This window comes from Cardiocondyla obscurior, linkage group LG21, assembly GCF_019399895.1.
Source record: "Cardiocondyla obscurior isolate alpha-2009 linkage group LG21, Cobs3.1, whole genome shotgun sequence".
Lineage (NCBI taxonomy): Eukaryota > Metazoa > Arthropoda > Insecta > Hymenoptera > Formicidae > Cardiocondyla > Cardiocondyla obscurior.
Genome location: NC_091884.1, coordinates 77,614 through 90,635, shown reverse-complemented (window position 1 = coordinate 90,635; position 13,022 = coordinate 77,614). Strand labels below are relative to the sequence as shown.

The window sequence follows — 13,022 nt, the reverse complement described above, 5'->3', positions numbered from 1 at the left end:
ATGAAATTTCTGTAACAAGTATATTATAAATCTATTTATTGGATATTGAGAGCCATTATTTAATTGTAAGAGAAATTCTCGATACACGGCAGTAATCTACTAAGTGATTCGGGAATTTAAAAAAGTGATTTCTTAATTGTTTTGACGTAAAATATGGAAACAATCTAGAAAATCGTTCTTTTATCATGTACCTACTCTCTTTAGCATTAACCCAAATTCGTTTTCTTGAAATACCAGAGATACGCGCACGTTTTTCAAAAGCACACCAATTACCATCCGCATATAAAGCCATTAATCACTTCTTTGATTAAAGATTTATAATGATATATGGTACCATAATTTTTCGCGATTCTGTTATTTGTTTCAATTTATCTTTCATTTTAAAGCTACTATAAAAGATAATTACTGTATAAACCGGTAAAAATATATTCTCTCTTTCTTCAGGAACTGACAAACGTTGAACGAAACAAAAAAAGAATAAAAAAACGTAAAATAATATAAAATTTTATCAGATATTTATTTAAAAAAAAAAATTTTCTAGGCCTTAAATTTGTAAGAAAAAATAAAACTTGATTTTTAAAACTTAGATGAATCTAAGAATAAAATCTTATTGCAATAAATTTTACATTCCGGCTATTAATTGCTGTGCATATTTAAAATGTTGCAAACTGAACGCTTAACGTGTTATTGGTAAAACTTTTTTTTTTTCTTTTTTCTAAATCACAAGACTCTTCTATCTCAGCTATTCATCGTCCCTCGATGTTTATTCACAAGTTCATTCATCATGCACTATTGAGCTGCCACTGTCGTTACTATCTTATCTTTGGCGATTTATCGTCAACTATATACTATATACTTTCCAGTCGTCACTCGCCCCTCTGCGGAATCAGGTTTAATACCTTTTTGTTAACGTTAATTAATCTTATTCCTTAGGGGCTGTGGGCACGATGTCATGGGGTGTTTGTGCAAGATTGCGCGCAACCACCATGACAGCTTTCCAAATCTAGAAGGTCCTTGATTAATAGAGTTTCGCACGTTTATGAATTTCTGTATCGCTCGCGATGAAAAATTTCCATCTCGCCTTTCGAAAATTCGATTTATAATTAGGATAAGTTAGTTTTTTTTCTTCATTTTTATTTTGATAGTTTTATTGTGTACATGCACATTCGTTTATAGGTTTATAGATTTATAGGTTTATAGATTTATAGATTTATAGATTTGAAGTTTATAGGTTTATAAACTTTAAGCTTGTAATTAAATGATTTGTTCTAATAACGTTGAAAATATAGAATTTTTATTTCTCCGATAATGACCTTTTACATTTCGTATTTCAACGTGAGAGAAGCGTGAAAGCCATGCGTGTTTAGAAATATAAATTAAATTTAAAACATTTCAACTTTTTGATTATCTTTATTATTTTATATGCTCCACAATCTATAGAATTATAATTATACATAAATTATTTTCAAAAAGAGAAGCAACATATTTATAATTATAAATCTCTTAAGATCTACATAAAATATATTTTCTCGAGTGTAAAAAATATTATTCATCTACGTTGTGTGTAATATTTTTTCTAGAGTGTGGCATCGGGAGAACGCAGTCGCAAATAATAAATTAACGCGAGACAAAGTTAACATGTCGAAAGATAAAATAAAATTAAATAAGCTTGGAAAAGCCAGTGAAATACGAATAAACTCGGGTGAACGTAAGGGGTTTTTTTTTTTTTTATCTTTTGAATCTTTGTATATTTAAATCTACGTATGCATTAAATTTTTCTTTCGTTTTTATTTCGCAAAATACTTTTGTTTGTACGTACTCGACAAATAAAAAGGATACCATTACATCAAGCTTGCACTACTGTGAACTTCGCTCTTTACGATTCTTTTCGCGGCTTATACGATTTAGTATATCTCCACTTACGAAAACGTAACTGTAAACAGCAGAGAAACAAATAAAAGATCAACAAAAGTTAATAATTAACTTTCATCAATCAGAATATATTTTAGTATGCAATTTCCTGTGTAAAACTGTGTAGCGAAACTCAATGTAGTAAAAAAATTAATTTTTAATACGATACAAAATCGAGGACGTACCTAGATAGATTGACAAAATAAAAAGGAGAAAATAACTTAAATTGAAATCATCTGATTCTTTAATATGCTCGCGATACGGTATAAAATTTGCTCATTACAGCTCGGTTAATATTATACACTCTCCGTACAAGTGTAACAAGTATACGTGTAAAGTTTGGAGAAAGTAAGAAGGGAAACTCTAATATAGTGCAGCAATAAAAAAAAACAAGCTCATATAACGCCAAAGGGAAGTTATGGCCAAATAGAATGGCAAGAGCATTATTTGTGTTGTATTGTCACAAGAACTATTCGGCTATAATCAATCTCGATAAAATCAGTTTTTATTTGTTTTTTAATAAAACCCCCTGGTATACAATAACGGTATAACGAGAGTTAATTATATATAGATAATATTACAGCAGAAATAAATATTAATTAAAATCATTTTTGCGCAAAATATATATATATATATATATATATATATATATATATATTTGCGCAAAAATATATATATATATATATATATATATATATATAAAAAAAAACGTAATGTTATTTAACATTTAGTTAAATTATATTAAATTGATATATTCTTCTGTCACAATTACCGAGAAGCATTCACTACTTAATGACGCGCAAAATAAATGAGAAAATTGCATGAAAATTACGAAATCGGGATCTTCACCCTATCTATTATTCATTAACATTGTAGAAAAGGATCTAAAGGAAAGGTTAAAGTTCGAAGGCAGTATAATAAAATACAACGGGTATGAAAGATGCAGGGGTTTATATACGAGGAAAGCCTAAGCTTCATTTAGAGAGAAAAGTTAGGTCCGATACACATCTATATTTAATTCCAGTTTGAAAGACAATGAGAATTTAATACGTGAATATCTATTTAATCATAAAATACTACTCGATAATATTACAAAAAGCGTTTTTCGTATCATTAAAAATACGTTAATAGGAAATAGCACTAAAATACGTGCAAAAATCTTTAGACAAATAAAAAGAATCGATAGAATTTATTATCTATAGAAAAGTGTCCTAAATTTATACCGATCAAATTTAAATTTGCAAAATTGACAGATTTTTTAAATTATTTTTTTATCCGATGAATATTTCCCGAAATATTAAAGTGGCCTTATTTAAATGAACCACTCTGTATATACAACAAAGCAAAGGAGGGCAATGAATGACGTGTATACTATCGACGTGATAAAATAGCGTTATATTTCTTTCACATTTTTTGAACACATCATCTTCATTGTATGTCACAGACATTTCGAATAACAATAAGTATTACCTAATATTTAATCGTGTGAAAATTAAGTATATTTTGTTACATCTGAAACTGCGAAAATCAGTATAAAGTAAAACAAACGTTAGTAACGAGCGCCTCGAGCGAATCAATATAACATTATCGATAGAGTTTTTTCTGGAATTTTTTTTCGAATCGCTCTTTCGGTATTTTCATCTAACGCTAATTGTTATTCCATTGCTCTTCCATTGTTTTTCTTAAAATTTTGATACTCAACTGCAATATTTTAAACTTATTATAACTTGATTATTATCCAGTATAATTCAAACGGAATAATGGTTAAGTAATTTGTATAAAAATAATTAAATTGTTTTATTATTAATAATAATCGTAATCACATTATAGTTTTGTGATAATAATTTAATGACGCATTTACACTAAATTACAAATTAATCATATTTTTCGAGTGTTCTAAGTTTATTTCATACAGATTATTATCCATACCTTGCTAAATTATAACTTTTCGAAGAGTTACAATCATAACAAATGACTGTTGAGGCAATTAAATCTAAAATCATAGCGCTTATCACTCTACAGTATCTTCTCTTTGAGCATTTGTGATAACATTTCCTCTTGCATACGTGAATATTATACATAAGATATTTTATAGTATAATAGAGAAAACGTTGGTTTGGAAGAAAATAATTGGAACTAAAGGATTATAATTTTTCGTTATATTTGATACAACATATATAATTTAGATAAATCAAGTTTCCATACGTCTCGTTTATTTAGCTCTCAATTTTTCTAATTGCCGAAATCTAATAAATTACGACATTTTGCTAATCACATTTTTTAATGACACGTCAGAATATAATATATATATATATATATATATATATATATATATATATATATATATATATATATATATATACTGTCCATTGTTGTATCTTGAAATCGCGAGGAAACCAAATTTTATTTGCAGTGTTTGTCTTTATAACAAATTAAAGTAAAAAGCTCACTTAGGTTGAAATACTTTATCTTACATATCTTAAACAAGTATTTGAAAAATATCTACAATTCTATGAAAGAACTAGAATTTACTCCATTTTATTAAAAAAAATATATACCTATTTTTAATATAATAATTTATATTTTTTATGAACGACATATATTTATCTTTTTGTTCCAATCCAATAAGATGCATTCTTTAAAATTGCGCATTTAAGATTGATCAAAAAGATGTTTCAATATATCTTTGAAGATTGTTACGCCGCATAGATTTTAACATTGATAATATAAAAGCTACATGTGTCTCATATTTTAACAAAAATGTAGAAATAATTTTTCAATTTAATATTTACATTTTATTCATAGTTTTAAACTGTGCTTACTTAATTATTGATTAATTATCGAAAGCTATACTAGCAGCTAAATTAGGCACTTTCGTACTTTTATGGTACATTAAATGTTTCAAATATTTATAAGACATTGATAGCCCTATCTTTATTTTATAATCAAATTTAAAATTAAAAAAAGGAAGCACGAATGCAAAAAAAGTAAACAAAGTACAATAAAAAGAAAGTACAAATATTTTAGTTCTGTCTATTATGGCACATAAAAAGGCACGAGCAAGATAAATCTGGCGCCAATAGAAATGTGGAAATATTATTTTAATCATTATATCAATATTATTCTAACAGTAATGGAAAATTATACATTATTTGTACGTCCTAGATCTCACTTCGAATAGAAAATTGTGAATCTATAAATTTGATATAATTAATTTCTTTTTCGTTACATTTCCTAACTTGAAATGAAAAGAATAAACGAAACTTCTTACCTTTTAATCATGAAATATGCAAGAAATAATGTAAATGCCTTAAATCTTGGCGTCTAATTTATAATAATCGCGCACAGAAACAACTGTTATTATATTTCATTTCTTGTTGTAATATCGCTATCGTATTTGGATATTAATACTTCACTTTCTTCTCCTCGCCATTTTTGTCGTACAAAAATAAAAATTCCAAGGAAAAATATTAGAGTTCCAATTCCCGCTATACCGAAAAAGGTTACGGTACCTAAGGATGGAAGAGTTAAGAGCAGCTGAACTTTATTTGCGTACGTGGCAGTTAAATCAGCCTCTTGAGTAAACCACAGCATCGGGATATAAGTCTTGGTTAAATTTTGGAATATGCTGAAAAATTATAAATACTTATTTAATGCAGTTGTAATATAAAATATTATTACAGATTAATATTTAACGTTTTCACGATATATTATTATGTTTACGGTAATACTTTTCTTCTTTTCTGTTTTATGAAATTTTTTATACGTTGACGATTATTTGTGCTAGTTAGCTTGCTACTTACCTCATATCATCCACTGGTTCGAGCACCATATTTAACTGTAGTTGCGCCTTAACTGAGAGCGGAACTCCTGTAGTCTTTAAATTGTTTTTTTTTTTTATGTAATATTTGTCACATACAGTGTCTACTTGTTATATTCATAATAATTTACGTGTGATACTTACTGGTTCTAAAACGATCGACATTTCATGTTTTTCTTTATTCGGTGACATTCCTGTTATATTATTTGCATAGCTTGGATCTGCTAGATAAAAATGCGGCATACTAACAACAGCCGGTGCTCCAAATTTGCAAGATGAAATATTTAACGTTCCACTAGGTCCACAGTCCCCGTTGAGACAATAACATTGTCTCGAGGGTACAAGTTTGCCATTATCGAGCATGGAGCTATTTCCGATATATTTATTTCCCATTAAACCTTGAACTTTCGTTGTATTTTCGAATGACAAATCTAAGGATCTGAATAATGATATATATTATTACATATTTTTTATTATTCAAGGATTGAGAAAATTAAAATAAACTTTTAATATAAATCTATACTATTTCCGGACATAAATAACTTATAATTAGAAATAAGATTTGTGAGCACATTTACTTAAATTTTTATTTATTTAAAACCCTAGTTATTTAAAAAAGCAGTCTATTTTTATATTTTTGATAAAAATTGAGAATAAAATTCAATAACGAAAAAATGTTAAATATTTAAATTGACATTATTTATTGTAATACAAAATACATTTTTATATTAATTTAAACAAAAATTACTCACGTGCAAATATCAGGAATGAATATAGATACTGTTTCATTATTTAATAAAGGTGGCCAAAAATCTCCCAATGTTCCATATATGTTACCACACGAACCTTTGTAATGATCCGTGTGATTACTGTAATTCCATTCTTTTAACATTCCCAAATTATGCAAATTGGTTGCACCCGTTAATATACTAAATGTGCCATCGTAGCTGTCCGAATTATTCCTCTGTAAAAAAAAAAAAAAAAAAAAAAAAAATTATAGTTAATGTAATCACATTTGATATTAGTCAAATTACTGACGTGTATATTCGAGTCGTTGCACTTACATCGTAGAACCATGCAAATTTAGAGTAAGGCATTTTCGTCACTTTCATCTCCCGTGCCAGTTCCAGCAATGTGTCGTTGAATCCTTCGAATAACAGCGTACCGACAGTTTTAGTTAATACTAGCTTTTCTCCTAAACGTACCATAAATCCATTGACAACTTTACGTATAAACTCAGATTTATATTTTACTGACGATGCAACCGTCTAAAATCGAACATTACCGCATAAACACATCGATAACAAATACAGTTAATAGAAAGAATTGTATACTTACCGCAACTATTGGATTTAAGTTCGTAATCTCGTCGCTTAGACTTCCATTCGACATGGATTCTTCGAACAACCAAACTTTTTTTCTTTGAAACGTGACAGTCCCATTTTCATTCCATACCTGGTTCACTTTATAATCAACTTCTCTGTAAAGGAGACATTTATTAGGCTGTGAATTTTAGAATAGCGGCAGAAATTATTTGAAAATAATTACCGAAACACGTAAGGGCCCATTTCCACAAAATGCGGTAATACATTTGACTGTGAATTGCACTCGTGTGAATTAGTCCAATTCCACATATAGAATTTGAAGTACATTGGAATAGGGGTCTCTGCCCACATATCATAAGTAAAGGATGTTGGCGTTAATGTCAATAACTGCATAAAAATCCTCATATTATGTAAACATGTAACTCTTACTCGTATGTATGATTGAGATAAAGTTTATGTGCTTCTTCAAAATACCTGTGTAAACAGCAAATCAAATAGCGTAGTGGTCCAAAGTGATCCTGTAATTATACCAAGAATCATGACCACTAAACCAATGGTTGAGATAATGATGACTTTTTTGTAGGATTGGGCCATTTTTACAGGAGCTATAGGTCTGAAAAATAATAAACATACGGTAATTAATATTTCTCTCTTTATTTTTCTAATGCGAGAACTATTTGCTGCGAACAAGAGAGAGAAAGAGGTTATGCATTTAGAAATTTTTGTAAATAAAAAATGAGATGTATTTTACGTTGTCAAGAATAACATTTGACAACTCAAAAATTATATACCGATTTGACAGCTAGCTTTAATTATTAAGATTTATTTTCATTATTTATTAGAAACTTAAGAAAAAGTCTCTCACGAGTAATCCATTGTTGTTAGACAACCGCATAGGGAGCGTAGTTATATACATATAATTATTCAGCAACCAGGAAATACATATATGTAAAAGATATCCGTAAAAATTATTAGAAAATATTTAGAATGCATTGGGTGGGTGGTCAAGGCAAACGTCTCTTGACGTGAATATTTTCATATAGCGATGTCGTCACGAATGAGCGAAAGTCAACTCGTCATGCTCCAATTATTAATACTTTGATCGAAAAATCAAAGAATCCGAGAATGAAGTAACCCTCTTATCGGTTTCGCTTGTGCGACATTTTACGCGCGGTACTTGACGGACACTGCACGTCACGCGGAATAGTAAACAAGTGATTCATATAACTTCATCGACGATGTATCTCATTGCGAAAAAAAAGAAAAAGAAAAAAAAAAAAAAAAGAGGATTCTCGAGTAATTGGATCGGTGTTGCGTTAAGTCCTATGTGTATAGTAAGTGTACACTAACCTATTTTACTGCTACTTGTACTGGCAAATCAAGTAAGAGCAAGAGATAGGACGCCAAATTGTCTCGCGTGAAAGCAATGATGCACTTCGACAGCGGGGAAATCGCAATCTTTTTTTTCTCACATTTTTGCACGAAACTTTCATAATATATCATCGGAAGACACGTATACAGACTTGTTTCTCTTTCCCCTTTTTTGTTTTTTTTTCTTTTACTGCACCGTCAGCTGTCAGCTGCGGTCAGCAGCCACACTTTCCACACTCGACACTCTGCGCACTAGTAGCATGGTATAGTATATACTTTCATAGAAAGTATATTTTAATACCGAGGTATTATTCTTTTCTTTTTTTTCTTTTATCGAGCCGCAATGACGTAAATTGTAATTAAGTGTCGAGTATAAAAACGGAGAACAGAGATATAAAACAATGAAAGTATAATATAGGCGTTTCTCTTCGATAAAATGAGAAGATGTAAAGCAAAAAAAAAAAAAAAAAAATATGAATTACTCGAATCGTGATTTAAAGAATATTTCTACTGCGTGGAAAAAGATCTAAGATCTAAAATCGTTATATAAAAGTTTCGAACGTTACACGTTATACGCAGGAAAACATTTTTTTTATAAGCAAAAGCGTTAACCATTGGAGAAAGTTATGATACGTTATGTGATGACTGGCGATACTATTGTTACGAACATTATTTTAAATAATAAAACGATTGCGTAATTAACTTGTTTTGTCGACCGTAGTCATAAAAATAAGTTTAAGGTAATGATTGCGAAAAATGCAAGAAACTAATGATAAAACGAGCTTATCACTCTTAATAATATGTAGAAATCCTTGAAGGTTCCATTATTAGGACATTTTTTGTTTTCTGTACTTATTATTTCTTGCCTGAAGTTTCTACGATGTTTACGATTTCTGTAAAGTCTAAAGTATTAACTTCCTTGCCTTTTTTTTTTTTTTCTCTCGCGTTTATGTAACAAATGAGTAAATCTCTAAACGCTAACCGTCATCTTGATAAAAGATGGCATGAAAATAATTAAAAAAAAGAAACAAAAGAAGATTTTTATCAAGTTATTTTAATTAATTTCTGAGATTTCTTACCGCACTGACGACGTCTGTGTAGTTGTATATGTGCGCGTTTTAGGCTCCCGTGGAACTGTCATTTCGATCTCAGCCATATTTTTCTCTCTTGGAAAAATTTTACAAGCACATCCAAGGAAAATACAACACTAGACTATTTCTTTCTCTCTCTCTCTCTCTCTCTCTCTCTCTCTCTCTCTCTCTCTCTCTCTCTCTCTCTCTCTCTCTCTCTCTCCACCGACAAATTATAGTTATACACTTGAAATGTTAGCAAACGCGCGTTGTCAAGTTACTTCACTTTTACATTAAGAATCACGATAAAATGGAAATCTGTTGTTTTCAGAATTTAAAATACTACTTTATGTATGCGCAATGTAGGTATGCGTGTGTGTTTTTTATTTTTTTTGGGCGGACACTTATCCGTTTATGTTAGGTTCAAATCAACTTCTGGCACAAAGTCTAATCACTGATTAATAATATCGATGTCGATGATGAACTGAGCGAATGCTATCAATACGACTTAAAGATCTCGAGTGTTATATTACGATAAAATAGAATATTATGACAATCTACGGATTGCTTTACTTTTATCAAGCTGAGATAAGATCTCATTCTACCCAGCTGAAAGAATTTTTTCGGTTCCGACGAAATCTCACTTTATTTGAACAATCCCTCAAGATTAACAAGTTCTTAAATCCTTTTAAAAACGATATATATTATAAACTGAAATATAATCCGTAATTTTACGTCAACTTTTTCGAATAAAAAAATAAAAAACAAGATATTGGAAGGCTTTTGAATACGACTTTGTACGATTTTCTCACGCACTATCAATGATCCAGAAATAGTTTGCAATCGGATGTCGTTCCAGTTAATAAATTAGGATTAATTAGAATAAACGAGACGTTTACGATGAATTGTAACCGACACCTCGGTACGATCTCGGTAATAATTTTCCGACACACGTAACGTTTCTACCTACTATTTCCCAACTATACACTTTACATCTGTACCGTTTCCCAACAAGACGACCGTCTCCACGTTGATTATTCTGATACATATGCAGCTTCCGCGTAGAAAAGACCATTTACATGAGCATGATGCATTAATGGACTGTAGATATTATTATTCGTTGGATGACGAATAATAATGACTAATCGCCTGGTGGAATAATGGAATCACGGAGTGGGAGATTAACAAAAACGGTGCCGTACATGGTTATATTAATAAGCACGTCTATTCTTTACCGCTCAAAGTTCAGGTTTATTTCGTGCGATTACCGACATAAAAGATATAACGTACAGCAATATACTGAAAAATCGCTTGAGGCGAGATAAAAACGTGTCCGCGCCGACGATTCTTTTAATCGATACGTCGAATAAAAATTAAATATTATTTCGAGTACATGTAATGAATTGTAATTAACGATGAATATTTGCAAGTAACTTAAATGAATGCTAATGGGTCGGGTAATAAAATAAGACTTTACGAACTGTATTGAACTCTAACAATGCGTGGGTACGATCGAAAGATTGAGCTCGATTTTTAAGATAAAAGTTTTTACTTTTCATCTACACAGTACAGAAGCCAAGATACGACGATACGAAATTTAAAATTTGAAACTTTCGATTATTCATTACTCGGTAATAATTGTGAATTTTGCAAAGCGGAATAAGACTTTTTTTTTTTTTTTCTTCAGTTTATCAATATCACTGCACGAGCGTTGTCACTCTCCAATCGTGAGATACTTTGTATATACTTTTTTTTTTTTCCTGTTTCTTAATTAATGTGAAACCTAATGACAATTTTTCAGTAATTTAATAATTATTGACGTGACGTTATGTGTGCTCTATATTTATTGAAACAGCTACCGATTAGCTATACACGTCTGTTATGCAAATATCAAGTTATAGACTCTTTTAACCTGTGATTCACAGACGCGCTCGTATAATCTGAACTTTCTTATCGAAACTCATTAACATATTTCAACGTAAAAAGAATATATGAATTCGAAACAGTTGATTTACACAACGTTGGCTACGTACCTTCGCCTATTAAAATTTTTTCGTTACATAAGACCCTCGACAGATAAAAGAAGCACAAAAGAAGGTAACGAACAAAAAAATTTGTCAATTATTTATTAATATTATATATGTACAAATACATTGCTCATTTTACTTATTATTTTATCGATGGAAAATATCTTATTATTAGCAAGATTGTTCAACGTTATCCGCGCACGGCATATATATTTATGTTGGATACGTCTAAAAACGTAGTGACGAATATCTGTGAAAGTGAAAGCGATAAAAAGAGAAAATATCTCTCCGGCAATTTCTGCATCGCGATTCAAATACTTCCGAAAGAAAGCCGTCATCCTGTTACGCGAGTAGATAGAGAAAAACATACGCTTTATTCGCGTATCGACTTACAGTTGCAAAACATGATTACAATTTATAAATGAAACACATTTTTCGGCATTCGTTTTTTATTTTAATTATTTATTAATTTTTTTTTTTTTTTTTTTTATATATTAATTTATTAATTTGTAAATTGACATTAAAGTTTGCAACATTTTAATAGAGTCAAAAAGAAAAGAAAAAAAATTATAAGAATTGTGCCATAATTTTCGCAATGTCTTTTTAGTAAAGAAAAATAACAAAATTTTGCAGCAAGTACTTGACGTAGAGGCAATAAAACCAAAAATCTATGTTCCATCGTAAAACAACAAATTGCGCTGTCTGTAACATGTAAAAACTGATAAGCGTAGAGTTGTTCAATTATTTTCTTATCGTTTCTGCTGATACCCCTCCGATTATTACTTTATTATAACAGCGTAATTGCAAGCCCTTATCGCCGGCAAAGTTTTTTTCCTGTTCACGGCGAAAGTTAAAAGCAATATGGGGTGTGTTCCGTGATTTAATCTTAACAGCCGATTCTCCATCCATCTTCGATGAATGTGCAAGATAATTGAAAAATTTGTCGATCGTTCTTGCATTGTCTCATCTTACATAGCATCGATATTAACGGAGCGAAATTGGGAAATTCGATAAGAGGTCCGTGTTACTAGATCGTATAGATTAGCCAAAAAAAAAATAAAAGATCTTTTCTACGCACCTGTTGCATTCGAAATTAAATTACACCTCCGGCATTTGTCCCGCTAATGGTACTTGATACACAAATTGATCGAAACCGTGCATGCACGCGAGCCTCGCGCACCGACTGAATTGCGCGTGACTTCTTGCAAACTCGCACGACACAGCGCATGCACGCACACATTTGTATTATACTTTTACCATGGTTGCATGTGTGCGTACGTGTTAATTAGTCAGCAATTTCTAAGACCACATCTGATACGGAAAAGGAAAATAAAAGTCTTTAGACGTACGGAAGGGAAGTCTGTTTTGAATTAGATCAAGTAAGACGAGAAAATGATAAAAAGTCTCTACGATAACTTTAGGAAAAATCAAGAAATGTGGAAAGTACAGGAAAAGCTGTTTGGAATCAGATAAAATTAAACGAGATAAGATTATTAAA

The 13,022-nt window shown here is 30.3% G+C and overlaps 1 protein-coding gene across 4 annotated transcripts; it reads right to left on the bottom strand.

Annotated features, from left to right (window-relative positions):
• Positions 1-3,695: 3,695 nt before the first annotated feature.
• Positions 3,696-12,845, bottom strand: LOC139110712 (protein croquemort). 4 transcript variants are annotated; one of them, XM_070670664.1, is made up of 9 exons: positions 12,603-12,845; positions 7,531-7,669; positions 7,280-7,443; positions 7,070-7,211; positions 6,796-6,999; positions 6,484-6,695; positions 5,876-6,170; positions 5,715-5,788; positions 3,696-5,539 (listed from the first exon to the last, which is right to left on the bottom strand). In XM_070670664.1, exons 2-9 carry the CDS (start codon positions 7,648-7,650, stop codon positions 5,272-5,274), a joined length of 1,479 nt encoding a protein of 492 aa, XP_070526765.1. In that variant the 5' UTR covers positions 7,651-7,669; positions 12,603-12,845; the 3' UTR covers positions 3,696-5,271. The 4 variants fall into 4 exon arrangements, with proteins under 4 accessions (XP_070526765.1, XP_070526763.1, XP_070526766.1 ...); XM_070670662.1 differs by lacking the exon at positions 12,603-12,845 and adding an exon at positions 9,507-9,684; XM_070670665.1 differs by lacking the exon at positions 12,603-12,845 and adding an exon at positions 8,407-8,733.
• Positions 12,846-13,022: the final 177 nt, after the last annotated feature.